The 22848-nt window shown below is 34.4% G+C and overlaps 1 protein-coding gene and 1 pseudogene across 1 annotated transcript; both read right to left on the bottom strand.

Annotated features, from left to right (window-relative positions):
* Window positions 1-1733: 1733 nt before the first annotated feature.
* LOC134477487 (olfactory receptor 8G50-like) lies at window positions 1734-16848 on the bottom strand. The gene is made up of 3 exons (XM_063255598.1): window positions 15940-16848; window positions 14988-15057; window positions 1734-1954 (listed from the first exon to the last, which is right to left on the bottom strand). The coding sequence occupies exons 1-3, from the start codon at window positions 16846-16848 to the stop codon at window positions 1734-1736; spliced, it is 1200 nt and encodes a 399-aa protein (XP_063111668.1).
* Window positions 16849-21713: 4865 nt separating this feature from the next.
* On the bottom strand, window positions 21714-22644 carry LOC100726853 (olfactory receptor 8G50-like; annotated as a pseudogene).
* Between the last annotated feature and the right edge of the window lie 204 nt (window positions 22645-22848).

Genomic DNA, 22848 nt, shown 5'->3' with positions numbered 1-22848 from the left:
GTATTTTACACAAATATGAGGTCTATGCTGAACCCTTGATCTATAGCTTGAGGAACAAAGATGTCAAACTTGCTCTGAAGAAGACTCTAAGGAGAAAGGTATTTTCTTGAGCAGGTGGAAGGAAATTGTACAAGGAAGTTTTGGGATTTTTACCAGGATTTCTTCATGGCTAAATATTCCCATCAATCAAATACAAGACATTGGTCTTTTGATTCAGAATCCTTTGTATTTAAGGAATTTCTAAGTCAAATCTGGTGGAGTATATCTTTAATCCCAACAATCTGGGGGGGGTGCAGGCAGGAAGATTGCAAATTTGAGGCCATCCTGGATGACTTAGTGACTTGTTTAGACCCTATCGCTATAATAAAGATGAAGGCTGGAAAGTTTTCTATCTCTTGAAAAAATGCCTTAACAGATTAACATCACAAAGTATCTATCAAAGCACCACACTGACATGTTGATGACAGCCTGATTCTGCTAGATGTGTCTTCTGTGTGATAGTACAGTTTATGTGGCGAAAATGTCATTTCAGATTTGCTCATTAAATTACAAACAGTAATTTGCTTCTTATTCTTTGTTTTGTAAAGAGTTGCAGAATGTGCATTAATTTCTATTAGAACTTATCCTTGTTAGAGGGAAACATAAAATGATAGCCAGAGTGTACATAGTTTGAAATTAAACCCATGAGGATAGCTGGCCTTTACAATTTGGTCTTAAATTACCCACACAGTATGAAGCTATTTTCCCCTTACAGTTCTTAGCATTTTGTAATCACTGTCACTTGACATAGTTCACTCTGAGTAAGATTTGTTGGTTTGATGCCTTAACAAACCATGAACATCTGGAGAAATGGGTGCTATCTCTGCACATGTGTATGCTGGTGTCTGCCACACTTTTTATTTTGAATTCAAGACAAAATCATTATTCTGAATATTGTAGTATAAAAAGATTTGTTGTATTTTTAAAACATGAAACTCATTTTTTCTCTTTGCAAGGTGAAATATAATGAATTCTGTAAAATTACTTAATATAAAAATGTAAGAAATAATTAAAATGCTAATAAAATCGTTGTAATGTTGATATTTGTAGCTATTCCTAATAAATGCTTTCATTATAACTTTTCAGAAAGTCAACATATATTATAGATGCACATTTCCATTTTTATGGATTCAGAGCATGAAGCTTAAGAAATCATTTTAAAATTGCTATGGATGCATATTTTAAGGTACAAATAAAATATGTGAGAGCCAAAAAATTGGCTCCTATGAATACTGGCAGGATGTTAGCTAAGTATGAATTGTCCTAGAACTTGTTGGAAAATGAAAATTAGATTTTTCAAAAGGTAAGCATATTTTTTTGTCATCTCTAGAGAAGGGGAAAAAGAACCAGGAAATCTCTTAAGAATAAGTGAAAAAGAAATTTTAGAAGTAGTGAAACAACAATTCTTCAGTGACAGCAATTTTCAATTTTTTCTCTACAATGAAAATAAGCTGTTGTCTCTAAAAGAGTGCTTTATTTCACCAGATAGAAGAAAATTATCTTGAAAGACTGCCCAAGAAGTCCTAAAACTTTTAGGATCATTATTCAGGACATTGACATTTTATTAGTTTTACCAAATTTGTCTTGTAGTCGTTTAAACGCAAATCATTTGACACAACCTTTGAGGACTCCTAGCTACACTGCGTTGGTAGAGTAAGAGGCTACCATTTAGACTAAAATGCTCACCAGAATGTTCACGTGTGAGGGAGGTGTTCTGCGCACAGGTGTGCTACACTCCTCCGCAGATCGCTTCCTCCATGGATGACTTCAGCAGCTAAAGGTGCTGGTAGGAGGTGGTCACAGGGGCTGGGCCAGGAAGGGCGCCCTCTTGTGGCCAGCTCCTCCTTTCTCTCTGTGGCTGCCAAGAGTTGTACACCTTTTTGTTCACCATCTTCCTCCGCTGTGCTGTTTATGTCTGGGAGTCAGCTCATCATGGACTAAAATCATCAGTTAAAACACAAAAACTCACTTCAGCTTGTGAAATATGTGACAGTTTCCCCAGAGACAAGAAAGTGACTGAGACCTACTGCATGAGTAAAATTAAAAATCACAGTCAAAGAGTAGAAATATTTGGATGTAATGCCATGATCAATATTGCCTTTCATAATTTTGCCTTTATCAAATCTACACCATTTTCTCCAAGAGTCGTACTTTTATTTTCCCCCTAGAAACTTTTCTAATTCTCTTGACAGCTTTCACATTTGTGTCTTTATTTCATGCCTTTGTTACTTTGAAATTCTCTTGTTCCAACATTCTGTGAAATAAGCCTGGCTGCCTGAAAATTCAAAACGACTCTAGAAACATTTAATAAATCAGGCTTCAGGGGATTACTTCAGAAAAAGCAAATAATCTAAAAACAAAATGATTGCTTATGAGTGGGAAGAATTATATACAAGAAAGAGAAACATTAAAAACTCAGTGAATCCTGTTCGCATGGTATGGTTAACCTGTAAAAGGTTATTGTGAACCACGAAGTGGACACTTGAATGCTGAAGTTTCTTTCCATGTGAAAGTCTCTGATTAGTAATAAATAACTTTCACTCTTCCTCCTTTCTCTTTTAGACAGCTAGTAATTCTAAAAGAAGCATTTACCACACCGCTGTAGAAAGATATGTGTCTTGCAACCACATCACAAACTTAATCATGTACTTGAGAGCACCATAAAGCCAAATTGTGTCAAGATATAGAAGCAAAATCACCAAATGTATGTGTTAAAATACATGTCGTACTTCTTCCAAGTTCAGAACTCAGAAAACTGTGATGTTATGCATTGTGCTCTTAAATACCTACTCTAAGGATGTACTAAGGAAAGCAAAAAGGAGAAAGAAAAACAAAACAGTGTTGACTAGAAGATACTAAAGCAATGAAAAAATATAAAGTTATAAAAATGATAATGAGATACTAAAGATAACCAAGGATCTTTACATATTTCAATTAGAGCTAAATGCATCTTCTAGCAAGAAATAAGCAAATGTTGAAATATAAACAGTGTATGGAAAAATAAAGATATACATTAGGCTTATTTGAAGAACAAACAGATAAAAGATTGAACTGAGTAAATTATATGATGAGCAGCTGAAGATATAAGAAAAAGCAACCAGACAAATAACCTAAGTGGTGGAAAAGAAAGAAAAAAAATGTCTGATACTGAATGAAAAAGTTCCAGGAAGGAAGAATTAAATTTAAAATCTCATGGGTCCTTATACACACACTCACAAAAATAAACTTGAAGCAAAAACTGCAGATACTATAGCAAAATTTTAATATCTTCCAAGGAAAATAGATAGTAAGAATCGAAAAGCAAGAGACAGAGAAAGAGAAACTTCTACATGAAAGAGAAACAAAAAGTAAGAAAAGTTTCTAGAGCAAAAGCACAGTCCACAGCCCTGGGATAACATGTCACCTGGGCTGTGAGGAAGTAAGCAGTCAGTCTGGGGTCCTATGTGCAGGGAAGTGAGCGCTGATGTATGATGGTGAATCCAGCAGTTTTAGAGGAAGACCCAGGACTTTCCATTCACTTTATGCCACATTCTCACTGCAAGAACCTTCAACAGACACACTTTAAAGTTAAGGACACAGACACAGGAATGAAGCGCTGAGACAGAAAACCATGGAGTAGCAAGCAGTAAACGTTATGGTGACTTTAAGCAGGTGCTCACTGTACACAGAATATGAGAAGTGTGTGTGGGTATGTAAAAACGAGATGGCATTAACTTGTCATAAACAACATGCACAGATAAGGAGAAGGGAGAGCTGATGGAGTTACATGTGTGAAAGGATCAACAGTTTATTTACATTGTTGTTTTACAGAAATCTGTAAATAACCTGATAAAAGTTCAAAGAGTCAGAAGTAGGGATTTGAACAAGTGACCTAAACTAATCAAATTATTAATATTATTCTTAACAGAAGAGAGATACTTAAACTAAATTTGTTCCAGTAATAACTCTACTTGGCACCTGGTATTTCCTTATTGAATGTATGATAGAAATCAGGTGGGCTACTAAACAGGAAGAATTCAAGAGTTTTCCCGGGCAGAGCTCTTTTCAATAAACTAGAGTAAGAGATTCAGACAGAAAACTTTGTCAGGAATGATACTTTTAGGCAAAACACTTAGTAAATTCTATTGTTATTTACATGGACAAAATATACTTTATCAATCATTTTCACTAACAGAGACCAATCCCATGGGCAATGAAAGCTTTTGAGATTTAAACTGCATGTTGCATTTTTAAAATTATATATTGCACATGGACCGCAGTCTTGAGAGATTTCATATGCTTTTGGGGAACTAGTTGTATATTTGGGAATCCCATCAAAACATTTCTGAATAATGTAGAATGGCAAATTTTGAAGGTAATTGCTTTAAGATGAGTTTCACTTTCTCAGCAGGTCATGCAGTCCTGCATGGTGTTTGGATTGTTTTAATCGATATTAGTTATTCTATATATTATATTTGTATTACCAGTTTTATTACAATTAATACATACTAGATTTTAAAAATGTTTTAACTTATTATAACTCACTTAATTCTAAAAAAAAAACCAAAAAACAAACAAACAAACAAAAAAAAACCTCTGCAATCTTGACAGGTGAGAATATTGAGGATATTATAGATCTTGGGTAGTACAATTCGACCTCAGTCACACAACTGACGAGTGGCAAAGTGAAGATTTTATTCCAGGTAGACTGGCTCCTAGCAGTATTTATTTATTGTTTTATATTTTATTTATCTATTTCTAAATGACAGCAAAACATTGTAAAAAGGACTAAGTAAACCAAAGACTTTGACTGGAGTAGGATAACCCTGAGTGTAATACAGATTCATTTATTTATTTTATGTCTGGGTATAAGTGGGTGACTTAATTTAAATGCTCGTTATTCCATGATTTCAGTGTTGCTATTTCCTGTTGGAAACATCGCAAATGAGTCAAACACATTTTGACGAGATAAGTACTTCAATCTCTGATTGTCCTGAAGTCTGTCATATTGGTTTACTGTGAATCTATTTTTGTAGATTTCTTTGAATAGTTAAATCATGCCATACAAAATGCACAGTTGGCAATCCTGTTACTAAATTAACAAAATAAAGCTCTGTCCGGGCTCTTAACCATGTGGTGAGTGTTTAATAATTGGCTGAGATCATTTGGATCAGGAAAGGCTGACACAGGCTCAGCTAGGCTGACAGTAATTGTGTGTGCATCTTCCTGTTGCTCCCAGTGCTAATGTGAGCATTTTACTACCATAAATGTCCCTGACGGGGCAGAGAGAGGAGGCACAAGGCAGACACAGCTTCTGCACTCTAACTCATGTGTCCTATTTATAGCCTTCCCTGAACACTGAATTTTGACCATTTTTCCACAACCAGCGTAGAAACCCCCGAAATATTTCAATCCGTATTTATTTCAAAATAATCCTAAGGGTTCTTCTGTTGGGTGTTGGTTTTGGTTTTGTTTGCTTTTCCAAATGAAAGAATGCTTTCTTGCTGAGAACCAGGAACAAACACTCTTTTCTCTGCATCATCTCAAGCAATGAGGGCATTTGCTTCTTTTCCAATTCAAGTCCCTAGTTAAGGTACTTGCTGCTTTGGGATAATTCAGAAATCAAATTCATGAAGCATTGTATGAATTAAAAAATAAGACAAGAGTAACTGATAATTATCTGGGGGCCTAATATTCATAAGGTTCTGAGCAGATCTTATTTCATCAGCTATTTCTTCAATTGTGGGAGGAATGAAACCCCAAGGTAAATAATATACTTGGGTCACACAGACCTACACCCTGGAGTGCAGTCAGGGTTTAGTCCATCCTTCTATCTCCAAGTAAGAAACTCTTCTTTGGATGCCACCATTCAGTCATAGAGCAAAAGATGTGAAATTAATAAAGATCTTGTTCTAATGACTTCCACACAGGTGTTTCATAACATTATCTTGGGACAGATCAGCACATTCTGTATAGGAAGACATCCTTCCCACTGTCTTTGAATCTCATGAAAACTCAGAAAACATTCACCACCTAAAGGATTCAATTTAAGCATCCTATTATTTTGACAAAAACACCTGCTTTAAGAGAATACAAGAGATTTTACAATGTGAAATTCTGACTTTCCAATTTTCTTGTCTTTTAAGTGAAATTATTTTTTAAAAGGGAAAGCAGTAGGACTTATGTAATTACTATAACTGTGTATTCTGTAGCCAGAAAGAAATTAGTTTAGGTTATTAATTTTTATTAAATGCTATTTTTCCTATGGAAGAAAATAACATCAATGCCTACTCTAGAGAGTATATCTAAAAACTAGTGATTTGTGATGTTTGTTGTACAGTTATACATGTTAGATAAAAGGAGTAAACACTAAATTTTATTTTTTCCCATTAGACAGATACATATTTTATATTTATGTATATATTAAATTTATGAGTGACTTGATGATGGATGTGATGAGCAGTGTATTTTCTTCCATTCTTAAATAGCAGATACAATAAACAACCAGCTACGTTATTTGGTAATGGTTTCATGTGACTCAGAACAGAAAGCACTCACTTTTATGTGTTATACTATAGTTACAGAAAAATCTTCAAAGGTGATAACATCATAGATCACTAAACATGGGGGAGAAAAGTATGCAGAACTATAAAGCAGCATTTTCTCTGCTTATAGAGAGTACTACAAACAGTAGTTGCTTATTTTCATTTTCATTGGTTATAAAAAATGTTCATTTTCAGTGAAATTGCATAGATGTGAATGCCTTATTAGTTTTGAGCATCCATAAGGGGCTAATTCAATTACTTTCATAGGACATTTAAATATTGCACATTTTATATTCCCCTGCCTCTTTGAGCTGAATATGTTAAAAACAAATAAACGTTCATATGGATGAGGCAGGGGACCAAATGTTTTGCACGTGACTATCATAAATATTTATGTCTATTTTCACATGATCAAATTTTCTGGCATATTAGATAACTTTTTATCTTGAGGGTCTCTTTTTACCACTGAAAAATAGTTTTCTGGAGCTCTTCCATGTGGCTATTCACCACTCTTCTTGCTGCTCGCAGGTTTATCTAACAACTTCTTCACCCTCCCCACCCCTTTCAATTTCAGTGCTTCATTCTTTTATGCCTGCAAGCATATGAAAAGTTATTTCCTCATGGGTCGTACAGATTACCAATGTGGGCCAAGTGAATTAACATTACTAAATGAATATTACATGTTGATATTGTGCTACATTGGTGTTTTAATGTGTTTAGTCATACACGTTTCGTTTTGAAATTTTTAAGTGACTCAGCAATTATCTATAGACACATAAAAATTGCTACCTCTCTGTTACTTTCTTCAAACTACCGAGCTCAGCAAAGAAAACACTAATTAGTTTATTTGCCCTAATAGATCACTAGTTTTAGTCTCAAAATCATCAGGAAAATCTTTCCATCACAAAGATACATATATTCTGTGGATCTGACTCTAGACCACTCTTCCTCATGGAAAAATTTTGTATCATTTGGGGTTATGAAAGGGAATTTGTTAGCTTGTGTAAATCCATTCATAAACTGTGGTACCCACTGAATGGATCTAAATCCATAATACCCATCACTGCCTGGGCTGACTTTCACAGTATGCTGACATTTGTTTCAATCCGTTTTATCACTCTGATTCTTAAGATTCAAGGAACAAGTTCAGAGCATCTGCCTATAGATGGTCCAGTTTCACAATTAATGATGGGGCTACTTGGAGCTGAATGTTGATTCTCGGATGTTTTTTCTCTTAGCATAGAATCTTACTTTCTGCAATCAGAGACCTCGCACTTTTTTCATGTGCTCTTGGAGATAGGGCCTCATCTAATTCTGCCTTTAAATCAACTATATATTTCAATATTCAACTGTATATTTCAATATACAATGAAAATATTCCTTAGCAACTTTTCATACATTTGTGATCTCAAATATTATTTTTGTGCAAAAATAAAAGCAAGCTATTGTTTTACATATGGAATATATACATTGATTCTTCTCATTCCGAAAAATAGAATTTAAAGCCATGTCACAGTGATGATGCTATATTATGAATCAAAGAACTTTTTTTACTATTCAAATGACTCAATGAATAATTACCACTCATGATACTGTAGACAATATGAAATGTTTCTGCTCTGATTGGAATTTAGGAACAAATTGTCAATGATTAGTAAAACCTGCAGTTTTATTCTACCCCCTTTGGAAGGAAGGTCAGTGAGGGTTTGTCTTGGATGATGGGCAGGAGGAGGGATGCATCAGGGTGGGAAGTACTATTTTTTAAATGCTTGAAAGGCAACCCTACTGCTTTAGTGCTTCTGGAACTAGGAAAGTCTAAACTGTGCTTTAGAAAGAAAAGAATGGCACCAGATTTCTATCAGTCTCATCCACACTGAAAATGTCCAGGATCACACAAAATGTTCATTCAGAGGACAGCAAAGAGAGGATCATGGTGTGGAGTGGTTTGGAGCCATTTCTATGAGTGCTTTCTACACCTGAGACCTCTTCATAGACGTCTTTGTAGACATCTCCCAATTGTGTAGAATGCTAATTGTATTGATTCAGGTATGCGGGTTGGGAAATTGAAATGTCCTACTTTTATAACTTCAGATCTAGATTGGGAAACCCTGAGGTCAGAGTCTGAAGATGCTTTGGCAAGTACTGAGGTATTTAATACTGTAAACAAAAATGTAGATTAATATGATCTCCATACAAACTCTAATTTTGCTAAAATCATCTCTTCAGTGCTATAGATCTGGGTGGCTGTCTCTTCTGCTGCTCATGCTCACTGTATGCAGGCTTAAAAGATGCAGCACAAAATAGATACCAAGCCCGAATTACAAATTAGTGTGATGAACAAATGTAAGGTTTGAATAAAAAAATACAAGATTGAGGTAAATTTTCTGATACCTTCCACCAATTAGATTCTTTTAAATATCTCAAGGCTCACTTCCGATTGTATGTTGTTACACTCATAGTGATTTGTTTATGTCATCTGATTTTATTCTTAGCCATGGAAGAGCTCAAACTCATCAATGTCTAGTGGCTCTCCAGCCCTAGCTAACTCTGACTCAACTTCTACAATCAAATACACAGAAAGGAGAAATGTTGGGGACCACAAATCATAAATTGGTGCTAGGGTCTGCTCAAAGCCAGTGCATGTCTTGCCTTGTGGGTTGGTTTGGGACAGGGAAACGCCCCTTTCTCTTGGCCACTGCTAAGACCTTAATGATATGAAGTAAAACAATATAAGTTTGATTGGCTTCAATTAAAGAAGCAGAAGTCAACACAAATGACATTTAAAAACCTAACATTAAAGAAAAACAAATTATTTGAGAATCAATATCAGAAAACTTCCCAAGCATGGGGAAAGTATCTGACATTCAGATAAGTGAGGCATATAGAACACCAATTAGCCATAATTAAAATAAATCTACACCCAGACATATAATAATCAATGACCCAGAAATTCAATACAAGAAGAGAATATTAAAAGTTATAAAAGACACAATCTATAAAAGGAAGTCCATCAGAATCACAGTTGACTTCTTAACACAAACTCTCAAGACAAGAAGGTTGAAGTATTTCAAGTTATGGAAAAAAAATACAGCTTCTATCCCAGACTGATGGATTCTGCAATACTACCTTTCAAAAGTAATAGAGAAATAGGATATTCCATGACAAAGAAAAACAGAGAAAATTCATGACCAACAAACCAATACTACAGACATATTGAAAAATAAAAATGAACACAATTTGAAGAACAGCAACAGAAAGGTACCACCAGACAGGACAGGCAATCAAACAGAGGAGAAAATTACTGGTCCAAAAACAGGAAAAAACCTGAGAAATAGAAGTCAGTACATATCACTTAAAAGCATCAGTGAAACTGTCCTCAATTCACCAATCAAAGGAAACAGACTGACAAAATGGATGAAGAAACAGGATCCAATGATAACCTGCGTACAATAAAAACAGTTAATTCAAAATGAAACTCATAGACTAATAGTCAAAGAATGTAAAACAGTACTCTATACAATAGGAAGCCAGAAAAAAAGAAGTAGCTATTTTGTTTGTAGACAATGTGAATTTTAAACAAAGATTGAGCAAAAGAGATTTTTAAAATGGTCAATGCTTGTTTCTTCAGGGAAAAATTGAAAAGGATGAGATAAAAATCATAAATATATATGCAACAAATATAGAAACACCTAATTTATATGGCACATAATTATAGACATGAAAAATCATATAAGCAAGAGCATAATTGTAATATAGAACTTAGTACTCCATTAAAAAAAGAGATCAACCAGATGAAAAGTCATATATATATATATATATATATAAATATATATATATCAGTCATATATATATATCAGTCATATATATATATATATATATATCAGAACTGAACAAAACCTGTGAACAAATATAATTAGTAAGCATTTACAAAGTGTTCCACCTACAGTATCAGAATACACATTCTTCTCAGGTGTACATGGAGTGTTCTCTAAAACACACCATATACTAGCCCATAGAACATGCTTAAGTAAATGCAAAGGAATTCAAATTATTCCATATATATTATTTTATCATTGTATAATAAAATTGGAGATTAATGACAAAAAAAAATCCCACAAAATCTCCATGAAAATATGGATGTTATGTAACACACTCCTAAATAACACATGGGCCAATGGTGAAATTTAAGAAGAATTTAGAGGACATCTAAAATCAAATGCAAATGCAAATACCACTTGGCAGAACCAGTGGGACAGATTGAAAGCAGTCCTAAGGAGGATACTTGTATGAATTCTCACATCAGGAAAGTAGCAAAAGCACAAATAACTTAATCCTGTACTACAAGCTACTAGGAAAAGCGGAGGAATTCAAGCCCGAAGCCCATACAAGGAGGAAATTATAAAGATCAGAGAAATAATTACTGCTATTGCTATAATAAAATGATACAAATAATTAGCAAATCAAAGAGTTGGTTATTGGAAACAATAAATAAAAATAGCAAACCCTTACTGACCATATTAAAATAGAAGAGACTCAAATTCATGGAATGAGGAATTAAATGGGTGAAATGTCAATACTTATTTTGAATATCTTTGCTCTGCAAGGACAGAAAATAGAGAACAAATGCACAGATTCCTAGATAAGTACAAATTACTAAAGCTGAATCAGGAGATATAAAAATTTTGAATATTCAATGTTAGTCAATGAAATTGATAATGTAATTAAAAACTAAGCAACAAAGAAAAGCCCAGGTCCTGAGAGAGTCACTGATGAATTCTACAACAAATTTGGAGAAGATTTGATACTGCTCAAACTCTTTAATGAAATTGAAAGGGAAATTATACTCCCTAACTCATTACTGGAGTCAAGTATTTTACTTATACAAAAGCCAGAGAAAGATCCAACCAAAAAGGAGAGCTATAGGTCAATCTCCCTGAACATAGATACAGAAATCCCTAATAAGATACTGGTAAATCATCAAAAAGATTATACATCATGAACAAGTGATATTCATCCTAGGAATACAGTGATAGTCCACAATATGCAAATCAAAAATGTAATATTACATTGAAACATAGCCAAAGACAAAAATTACATGATCATCTCATTGGATGCAGAAAAATCTTATAAAGTCAAATATTAATTCATGATTTAAAAAAAAACCTGATGGGAAAAGAATACATGGTCTTTATCTAAATCTGATAAAAGTCATCTATGACAAACCAACAACCAACATCATACTAAGTGGACAAAACCGAAAGCTTTAAATCTAAAATTATGAGCAAGAAGAAGATGTGTACTACCACCACTCCTACTTGATGTAATTCTGGGAATTTTAGCCGGGGCCATTAGAGGAAAAAGAAAAATGAAAAGAATAAGAGTAGAAAAGGAATAAGTTAAATTATAACTATATCCAAATGACATGATACTCTACAGAGAAGACCTCAAAAACAGCATGCAAAGATTTCTTGATATAAGATGTAATAAACAACTTCAGTAACATATCTGGATACAAAGTCTATATTAAAACATCCATAGGATTCCTGTATACAAACAACATACTCATTGTCCAAAAAATTAGAAAAGCCACACCCTTCCAAATAGCATCAAAGAAATGAAATACTTAACAATCAACCTAACAAAGTAAAGGATTTATGCCTTGAAAATTAGAATATATTATCTCTGAAAAATAAGATTGAGCTGGATATCAGAAAATGGAAAGAAATCCATTGCTCTTGAATAGGAAGAACCAACACTGCAAAATGTCCATGCTTTCAAAATTGTTATACAGATTTAATGCAATTCCAATTAAAGTACCATTACCATACTTCATAGAACTAAAGAAAACATTCTTAAAATTGATCTGGAACTAGAAGAGACCTAGAATAGCAAAGGCAATCCTGGGCAAGAAATGCAAGGCAGGAAGCATTGCGATTTCTGAATTGAAACTATACTAGAAAATTTCCGTGATAAAAATCAGCATTGTACTGGTGAAAAAAACATACCTCAGGATCTGTGGAGCAGATTAGAAGATGCAGACGCACCTGAAAATATACTCAAGACCTTAACTTTGACAAAGAGGGCAAACTTCTCCACAGCAAAAAACATAGCCTATTTAATAAATAGTGTGGTAAAACTGATTTTCCACATGCCAAAAACTAAAACTAGATTGATTTCTATCATCATGCACTAAACTAAAGTCAAAGTGGATCAAAAATCTAAATATTAAAAGAGAAACCCTAAATCTACGAGAAAAGAAATTAGATAGAAATCTTGAAGATGTAGATTTTGGCAGAAATTCATGAACAAAACCCAGAATGCACAGAAAACACTTCAAGAATCAATAACAAGAATTTCATATTATTAAAAATCTTTTGAAAATCAACAGAAGTCACTAATACAGAGAAAACAAAACACACAGAATGGTAAATAGCTTTAAATACTCATCCCTCAAAGACTTCTATCAAGAACAAATTCAAAAATCCAATCCAAAAATGAGCGTTTGGGACAAAAACAAACTTTTCAGATGAAGGAATACAGATGACAAATAAATATTTGAAAACTGTTCACCATCACTGCCAATTGGAGAAATTCAAATTAAAACAACACTGAGATTGCATCAACATCAGAAAGAATGACTACCATAAAGAAGTCAACCAAATAAGAAGTGCTCCACAGACTTTGGGGACAAAAGAAATTTCTCCACTGCTGAGGAGCATGTAACATGGTACAACTGCTGTGTAAAATCAGTGTGCAAGTTGCTCTAAAAACCTAGATTGCAAAATCTATTCAATCCAGCTACTTCCCTTCTTTGTATTTTCCCAGAACAATTGAAACATCATAGCACAGCAATATATGTTCACCCAGTTTTATATCAAAGCAATTTTTATAGCTAAATCATGGGGACAACTCAAATGGCCATCATCTGAAGAATGGATTAAAAAATTATACAACAGAGTATTAGTAAGCCTTAAAGAAGGGTAAACTTGAGACTTTTACAGGTAAGTGGATGCGCTTTTAGATCATACGTATAAGTGAAGTAAGATTCAGATTCACATGTTTCAATATCATATTGTATGCCTTGTATAAGTAATCAAAACAGTTAATAGGTCTAAAGTGTACAATAGAAGTTGTGAAATGGAAAGCAATTGTTCAGAAGGAAAAAGTGGGTGGGATGTGTAAAAGGGCAAAAAACAGTAGCAAAAAAGGAAAAATGGCAAAGAAGTTATACCATTCATGCCTCTTAGATAATTTAAAAGGTTTGTGCTAATATCAAGTGGAAAATTTTTATGCCCATATCTCTTACCCTGAGCAACTATTTTAGAGATAACAACATGCATTGTAATAACTGTTGTTATTTTCTCACTATTTTGTTATGAATTTTAACGTCTTTCCCATGAAATAATAAAATTAATATATATATATTCTGTTTATCTCCCCACAGTTCAGAGAATGACTACAATTAGTTCAGACATTTATATTTTATATTTTTAATGCTCCAATTTTATAATTTTAGTGCTCCAATTTTTTGAAATAGTATAAATTTTCATAAATAATAATTAACATGTATTCCCAGTAACATGAAAAATTTTGTAAATGTTATTCAGTATTTAGAGTAGTAACCATAAGAATATATACAAACACTTTGAAAAAATGGACAAACAGCACAATTTTATTACTCACACATATATATTACAAATTTGCACGCATCCATTTATGAATCACATAATATATGTCAATAATGAGATAGATACAAACATGAAATTATTGTGGGATAAAAAAATGAAATGTGAAGATATGAAATTACAACACAACTAACAAAGATTTCTGCTTGTTTTCGAAGATGCAATGAATCTGATATCTCACTAATAGTTCTTATTCTAGAAGGTAAGTTAAAGGCAACCTTACTTTTAGCTGTTCATGTGACGTATTTGAAGGCAAGCTGAGGACAAACCAAGCGTGCATTATATCTTATTATATACCTTTTTGATGAGACAAAGGATTTTATAAATGCATGTGAACCAAGTCAAATGCTTACACTGTGTTAAAGAACAATAAACACCTCTGTGCTGCACTCACAGACTCACCGTGACAGACAGGGGCAGGGAATAACAAGAAGCTACTTGCAGGTGTCTATGCTGTCTCAGTGCAACCCTTTGTTAAGGCTAAAAAATCAGAGGCACGGAATGAATACAGCCAGGACCTGCCATTTAAAATGTGGCCCTGACACTGAATGGATGTATCTGGTAGCCAACAGGCTATTGCTCAGGAGACATAAGAAAAGTTTTTGCAAAACTAAGGTGTGAGAAATGCTGAGATTTGCTCTTGAGGACAGTTGTCTCCCGGAGCACAGCCTGGAGCTTTCTAGTAAGGGTTTCCAAGAGACTGTATAAGATCTCAATTGAAAAAAAAAGTTAAATTTACTTGTCAAAAGTCTGCACCTCAGCCCAATGAAAAAACATTTGTTTTTCAAGTAGAATTTGAGTTTCATGTAGTAGAAGAATTTGTCAATAGTCAGGAAAATATTTGTCAACGCTAAGTTTTACACGTAAATGAGGAACCCGTATGAAGTAAATAGTAAATGAATAGCACATAAAAGTAACAGACACTCTCTATGGGTGCAAATTTTTTAAAGAGTCAAACCTCCTTGGAACATGGGAAAAGGAATATAGAATTCTCAGGAAATGAGAATGACAGCATTATCTCAAGACTGGTACATAGATACATGTAAAATAAAGTGCCTAACATTCATGGGTCTGTTTATTACTGTCAGTGTCTTCCAACGTGCTCCATGAGGAGTATCTCCATGAGGGTATGCGATGTTTTATTTTCCATCTGATGCCATGATATTACACTAACCCAGTTGTACACAATTGCTAATTATTGGGGATTATACTTTTTGTATAATTCAAGTGTTAAATTTATTTATTTTGGAGGTTAAATCTTCAAAAAAATGCCTGCTAATTAACTTGATTTAGAAGGCTGGGTACATAAACTATTGAAAAAAGAAAATGTGAAGCAAATATATTTATTTTCTGAACTAATATAAATATCATAATTAGAAGAGACACACTGCACACACACAAAACATAATGAATTATACGAGGAATTTGTAATTTATAAAATTGAGATACAGCTTACTCTAAGTAGTTGGATTCTGGGGCACCCTAGAGAATCACCATCCTATGAGGCTTTGATGCAATCAACCTAGCCTTATCTGTGGTACTTTTTGTCCAAATATTTAAGCATTAGCAGAAATCACCAGAAATGAGGTTATGTATTAGTCCTTGGATTACTTCCTTCTCTAAAATACAGAAATACTTCATTATAAAAGTAAAATACTCTATTTCAAAGAACATTGATATTTTTGAAAGATCTTACATAGGGCAACTTTCACATCCTTATTCCTCAGGCTGTAGATCAAGGGATTCAGCATGGGGACAACAATGGTGTAAAACACAGAGGACACTTTCCCTTGGTCCGTGGAGTTGCTTGATGAGGGCTGTAGATACACGAATGTGCCAGAACCAAAGAACACAGCAACTGCTGAGAGGTGGGAGCTGCAGGTGCTAAAGGCTTTGGACCTGCCCGCGGTGGAGCGAATGCGGAGGATGCTGGCTATGATGAAGATGTAGGAAGGAACGATAGTGAGAGTTGGAAGAAGAATATTAAATGCACTGAAGCACAGAAGCACTACCTCATTAATAAAAGTGCTGGAGCAGGAGAGCTTCAGAAGTGGGAAAAGGTCACAGAAGAAATCATTTATGATGCTGGCCTTACAGAAAAGCACCCTCAGAATGCAGATAAGGTGAGTTGTGGCCCCAATCAAGCCCAAGCTGTATACCCCAGTGATCATCCAGAAGCAGACTTGAGGAGACATGGTGACACTGTAAAGCAAGGGGTTACAGATGGCAACGTAGCGATCATATGCCATTGCAGCCAACATGTGACACTCTGAGATAACAAAAACTGAGAAGAAATATAGTTGAGTCATGCACTCAGCGTAGGAGATGACATTCTTCTCTGTCATGAAGTTTGTCAACATTTTGGGGGTAATAACAGTGGAATAGGACAGGTCAATGAAGGAGAGACTGCTGAGGAGATAGTACATGGGGGTGTGCAGAGGATCACTGAGCCTGATTAGGGTTATCATGCCCAGGTTCCCCACCACTGTGAACACATAGATTCCCAGGAACAGGAGGAAGAGGGGCAGTTGGAGCTCTGGTTTCTCTGTTAACCCAGAAAGAATAAACTCAGTCACCATAGAATGATTTCCTTCTGTCATTTCTTTATGAAAATCTATGTAACAAGGGAAGAAAAGTTTTCCAATAGATATTTATTGTCTGAACAATTATATGTGAAGTAGAACTTTATTCTATTCATCCAAATATGCCCAGTTCTTGGCCAACTTTTCATATAAATATATCAACAATCTTAAGATCTCTAAGAGACATGTAAATATATAGCACACAAAACTCTGGTTTTCTTATTTCACTCTGTAAGAGTCTTATTAATATCAACTTCAGGAACACTCACAAAAACAATTTCTACTAATTTTTAATGTGTCTGATTAATTATAATTTTCAGAATGATTCTGGTGAAAAATAATCACTTTGAGTTAGAATAGCAGCATCCATAAAACATGCACAGACACATACGCACAGAGATAGGGAAAGACACACATTCATTGTTAACTAGAATGCTGAAGGGCAAATGATTTTCCCCTGAAATACTGAATAATGCAAGTTGTCCACAACCTATTTTCATTTCATAGTGCACCAAAAGATCTAACTAGAAAAGTCAGGCTAAAAACTTAACGAATGGCATCCATATTGGAAAGCCAGGATTCCTTATCATTTCACTCTAGTTAAATGAGGATCTTAGGCAGAAAAAGCCCAAGAGAATTGATACCAAAATTGTAGAACTACAATTAAACATCATGTGGAAGTGTAGACTGGAGATGTAAGTTATAGTATTTTATATTTTTCGATATATAATAAAGTAAGTAACATGAAAGGATGAAATAGGAACAAACTTTAAAACAAAATGAAAACTGTCACACATAAAATTACAAAACGTTTTTGAATAGTACTAAAGTCTTTCAAACTTGGAAAGACAGATCTTCACAAATCAAAAAATCAACATTGTGAAAAAGACATACTTTCCAAACCGATGTAAAAATTCAGTGTAACATCTATCAAAATATCCACTCCAGTATGACACGATGATCATACAAATCTCTGTTAAAAGACAAAGATCCTAGAATAATCAAAGCAAATTGTAAGATAAGTGTCTTTTGATGTGTCACATCTTCTTATTTATAAACTTACTGTTTTACAGTGAACAAGGCGGCATAGGACTGTTACTAGTATAAACATACAGACCAATGGAACAGAGGTGATAGTCCAGAAATTAACTTATAGCCATGATGAACTCAATTGTTATAAGCATTTTATGATAATTCAGTGGAAAAATGATAATCTTCTCAACAATGTGTGCTGAAATGGAAAACTCAGTAAGTACAGTTATGAGAATTAACTTAGAAATCTTTATCAAATTTTCCCCTTAATTCATTAAATGTGGGTTACATAAAATAGATTTTTAAACACTAACACTTGTGAAAACTAACACTTGTAAAATAGATTTTTAAAAACTAACACTTGCAAAAACTATAAAACTAAGTATTCGTAGCTTTGAATTTCATGACTGTTTCATTGGTGAGACACTCAAAGCATAACTTAGCATTTGAAGAAAGAGTAAACTGTGCATTTTAAAAAAAATTTTAAATTGTGCATTAAAAAATCTCTACCCAGCAAGATGAAAACAACACCTGAAGAAAAAAAATCTGATAATATAACTGTACTATGAAAGTATTCTAAAGATTCTTACACATAACTGTTTAAAGCATCAACAACTGAGTTTAACGGTGACTCAGGATCTCAATAAACATTGTCATGTTTGAGATACATGAGTTATCAATAATAAATGAAAATATTTTCACCAAGGACAAACTTTCAGCCTGTGTCAGGACACCAAATACTAACTAAACACATAATATATTGAAGTGTATATGAACACACAGTTACACATCTTTTTATTGGAATCTCTGATACTGAAATTCAGGTTATCAGGACCATTTCCTCTCTGCACACAGATATGTTCCTTATGGTCACATGTGGCACATACCTAGCTTGGTGAGCAATGCGTCATTACTGACTTTTCTCCCACTCTGATTTGTAAACTCAATGCACTGCTGGCACAGGGTTCTGGGCAGTGCAAGCCTCAACAATGCATTTGATAAAATTGTTGGAAAAAGCTTAGAGATAAGTTAAAACAAATTGAGAGTGACTGAGTAAAGCTCTTACCTCCTTGGGTGAAGTTAACTAAAAGAAGTGTTTGCTATAATTCCTTGCTGTAGAAGACAGAAAATGATAGTGGAATCTGTTCTCATCAGGAAGTGTGGCTCTCAGAATGAGGACCTGGAGGGACAGATCCATCCCATCTGCATCTCTGCTAACACTGTGAAAGAAATGCAGGAAAAGAATCTGGAATTTTAAAAGTCAAGGACAGGGATCAAGACAAACTCCTTCTGCTTCCCAGAATTCAGCATTTTAGGCTTTTCTTCATTGCTCTGAAAGGAAAAATAATTTTGATAATGTGGGGCAGTGATAGCCCAAATCTATATTTTGAGTCACAAATCCTGACATCTACTGAAAGTGCAGTCCAAGGCCATTTGGTTTTATGCAGAGGTGGCTTGGTGTAACAGTTTCATCTCCTGGGTACAAGAGTTAATTTAGGAGCAAATGATGATAATGATCTCCCACCAGAATGTTCTCCCACGAGTATCAACTCTGGGGAAAGACACAATAAAGACTTTCTTATTATCCTCATTTGGTTCTCAAGTGTTTAACACTGTCACATATGTGTAATTCAGTTCTTTTTAAAATATGGTTAAGAAATGGATGGAAGCATTATCAGAACACCAGTGAATTTCTTACCCAGACTTTAAAAATTCAAAATTTCAGAAAGATTTTAAGAATTGAAAGGAATTTTCTATGATACTGTCTCAAAGAGAAAACTACTGAGGAGAATGAACCAAGGTCATTGAAGTTTATAGTTGCATTGTTTCTATTAATTTTTCTTAAATTAATATATTTTCTTAAAGTGATACTCTCTGAACATTTTAATTTGCATGCTGTAGAAAAGCAGCTTTAATTGAGCACCCAAATGAAACTCGTGGATATTACTAGAGACCCATGGGTCTGCAGAAGAATGCTACAGAGAGAGGAGGAGTGTCTCCCTTCTAAAAGTGAAGAGAAACTTTAAATAACAGTGAAAACATATAATAGAAATTATTTTCACGCCAAAATGTTTGCAGTTTTTAATTTTTTATATTCAAAATAATTAAATGTTACATAATCTTAAGATATTGCAATGAAGTTTCTTAGCTAAATTTTCTCTGAAATATTTTAAATTTTTGTTGCATGTGAACATTTAATCTGATATATACATTTTCTTTCTTTCCTTTTTTTTTTTTTTTTTTTTTTTTTTTGGTACTGGGGATTGAACTCAGGATCTCACACTAGTCATGCAGGCACTTACACTGCTGAGATAAATTCCCAGCTCATAAATTCAGTTTAGCAATTAGCTAAAGACATCCTTTTAAGGTTTGCTAAGATCATAAAGACCAATACGTTAACTGTACAGTTTAATGAGTTTCACTGTGACATTTTATATTAGCAATTGGGTAGCTTTGGTTTCTTTTCTCAAATATTTTTGTACATTTTTCAGGTTTCCCTTCTCAATCAATCCCCTCCACCCACCTTACTAGCTTTTACACAATAGTAGTCCCTCTTCTGTATTCAGGTACTATTTTTTCCATACATCGTAGAAAATATGTAACATTTGTCTTCCTTCCATCAGGTGAGAACCAGTTTGTATTTTCTGCATGTGAATATCTAGTTTTCCCAGCACTGTTTCATCAACAGCACGATCTTCCACCAACTGAATATGTGAGAATCCATTTCTAGGTCTTGTATTCAGTTCCAGTGATCTACAGGACAAGTTTTATGTTAATATCTGGGATTTTTGCTACTATTGCTTGACAGTATGAATAGATATCAGATGTTGTGATGTTTCTAGTATTATTCTTTTTGGAACACTGAGAAGAAAGCTGCAGAGCAAAGAAGACTGCCTACGTGCAATTATAACTCTATCAAACATATCCATATGTCTTTATCATACTTATATCCTCCATTGCACTACTATTGCCTTGTAATTAGGAAGTGTCTTATCATGTACCACAGAATCATGTATTACCTAATGCACCTTTATACATTTAGTAATGTTGGCAATATATTTCACATATTCAAAAGGAAAAATTATTTGTTTTTTGAATCACAAATTCATAAATGCTTGGAAATACACTTAGTATAAGACTTAGGTATATAAAATTGAGAAAACATGATGCTGCTCAAATAAATTTATTTAATGAATAAAGATAGAAAAGTTTTGCATTAAAACAAGAATGTTCAATAAAAATAAAGCATAATCAGTCATATGGAGACATTTAAGGGGCTTATGATTGAGTAGATAAGTATTAATTATTAAAAAACTAAAACCGAAGTGATATATATAATTAAAGAAAGGATTATGACCTGATTTTAAATATATGTTGAAAATTTGGGATGATTGTAAGACAATCATACACTATGATTATTTCTAAAGCATGATGGGTACCAGGTGTGATACCACATGCCTATAATCCTAGTATAGAGGAGGATATGGTAGGAGAACTATTGCAAGTTCAAGGCCAGCTTCAGTACATGGTTAGTCCAAGAGAGTGTGAAAAATACAGTGAGACCCTGTTTCTAAAAACATGAAAGACAGAAAAGAAAGAAATAAAAAAAAACAGTGGTAATAGAAATAACTAGTAGTAATAGAAATAACTTCGGGCAGGAAACTGTGGGCCATCTCACAAGTGTCTTTTATATGTGCTTCTAAAACCTATCCTACCTTTGCAATATTGTACCTTTTGTCTAAATAAGAACCAGCATCAAATCTATGACTTGGGTACATACAGGGCTGTATCACTGTTTTCTTACCAAATCTACAGAAATACTGCATTTTTGCTAAACATAAAATTCTGTTTCATAAGAATTTTCTTTCTTTGAAGGTATTATTTAGGGCAAACTTCACAACCTTATTCCTCAGGCTGTAGATCAGGGGATTCATCATAGGAACAAGAGTAGTATAAAACACCGAAGACAGTTTTCCTTGGTCCATGGAGCTGACTGATGAGGGCTGCAGGTACATGAATGTGACAGAACCAAAGAACACAGCAACTGCCAAGATGTGGGAGCTGCAAGTGCTGAAGGCTTTAGATCTACCCTCAGGGGAGCGAATGCGGAGGATTCTGGCTATGATGAAGACATATGAGCTAAGAATGGTCAAGGCAGGGAGAAGAATTTTAAATGCACTTAAGCACAGAACCACGACCTCATTGATAAAACTGCTGGGGCAGGAGAGCTCTAGTAGTAAGAAAAGATCACAGAAGAAATGGTTCATTACATTTGCTTTACAGAAAAGCACCCTAAGTATGCAGACTGTGTGAGCCATGGCACCAACCAAAACCACACTGTACACTGCAGCTACCTTCCAGCCGCTGACTTGAGGAGACATGGTGACACTGTAAAGCAAGGGGTGCAGATGGCAACATAGCGGTCACATGGCATTGCAGGCAACATGTGACACTCAGAGAGAGTAAACGTTGATAAGAAGTAGAGTTGAGTCAAACAATGGGGTAAGGAATGACATTCTTCTCTGCCACAAAGTTGACCATTTTAGGAGTGATGATCGTGGAATGGCAGAGGTCAGTGAAGGACAGACTGCTGAGGAGATAGTACGTGGGGGTGTGCAGGGGAGAACTGAGCCCCATCAGGGTGATCATGCCCAGGTTCCCCACCACTGTGAACATGAAGATTCCCAAGAACAAGAGGAAGAGGGACAGCTGGAGCTCTGCTTTCTCTGTTAACCCAGCAAGAATAAACACTGTCACTGTTGAAAGATTTCCTTCTGTCATTTTCTTCTAGAATTGCTATCAAGAAAAGGAAGAAAGTATTTGTTACGAGTATTTTCAGTTCCAACAGTGGAGAAAAAAATTCTAAATTTTCATCCTCGTATGTCCAGTTTTGTCCCAACTGTTCATCTATTGTATGTAAAGGAACAGGAAATCCCAGACAAATGAATTACGCAAGTAAATACCATATAGAGCTATCTCTCTGTG

The sequence above is a fragment of the Cavia porcellus genome, unplaced genomic scaffold (assembly GCF_034190915.1).
Source record: "Cavia porcellus strain 051 isolate PalLab524CR breed Dunkin Hartley unplaced genomic scaffold, mCavPor4.1 scaffold_9, whole genome shotgun sequence".
NCBI lineage: Eukaryota > Metazoa > Chordata > Mammalia > Rodentia > Caviidae > Cavia > Cavia porcellus.
This window is presented reverse-complemented; position numbering and strand designations above follow the sequence as displayed.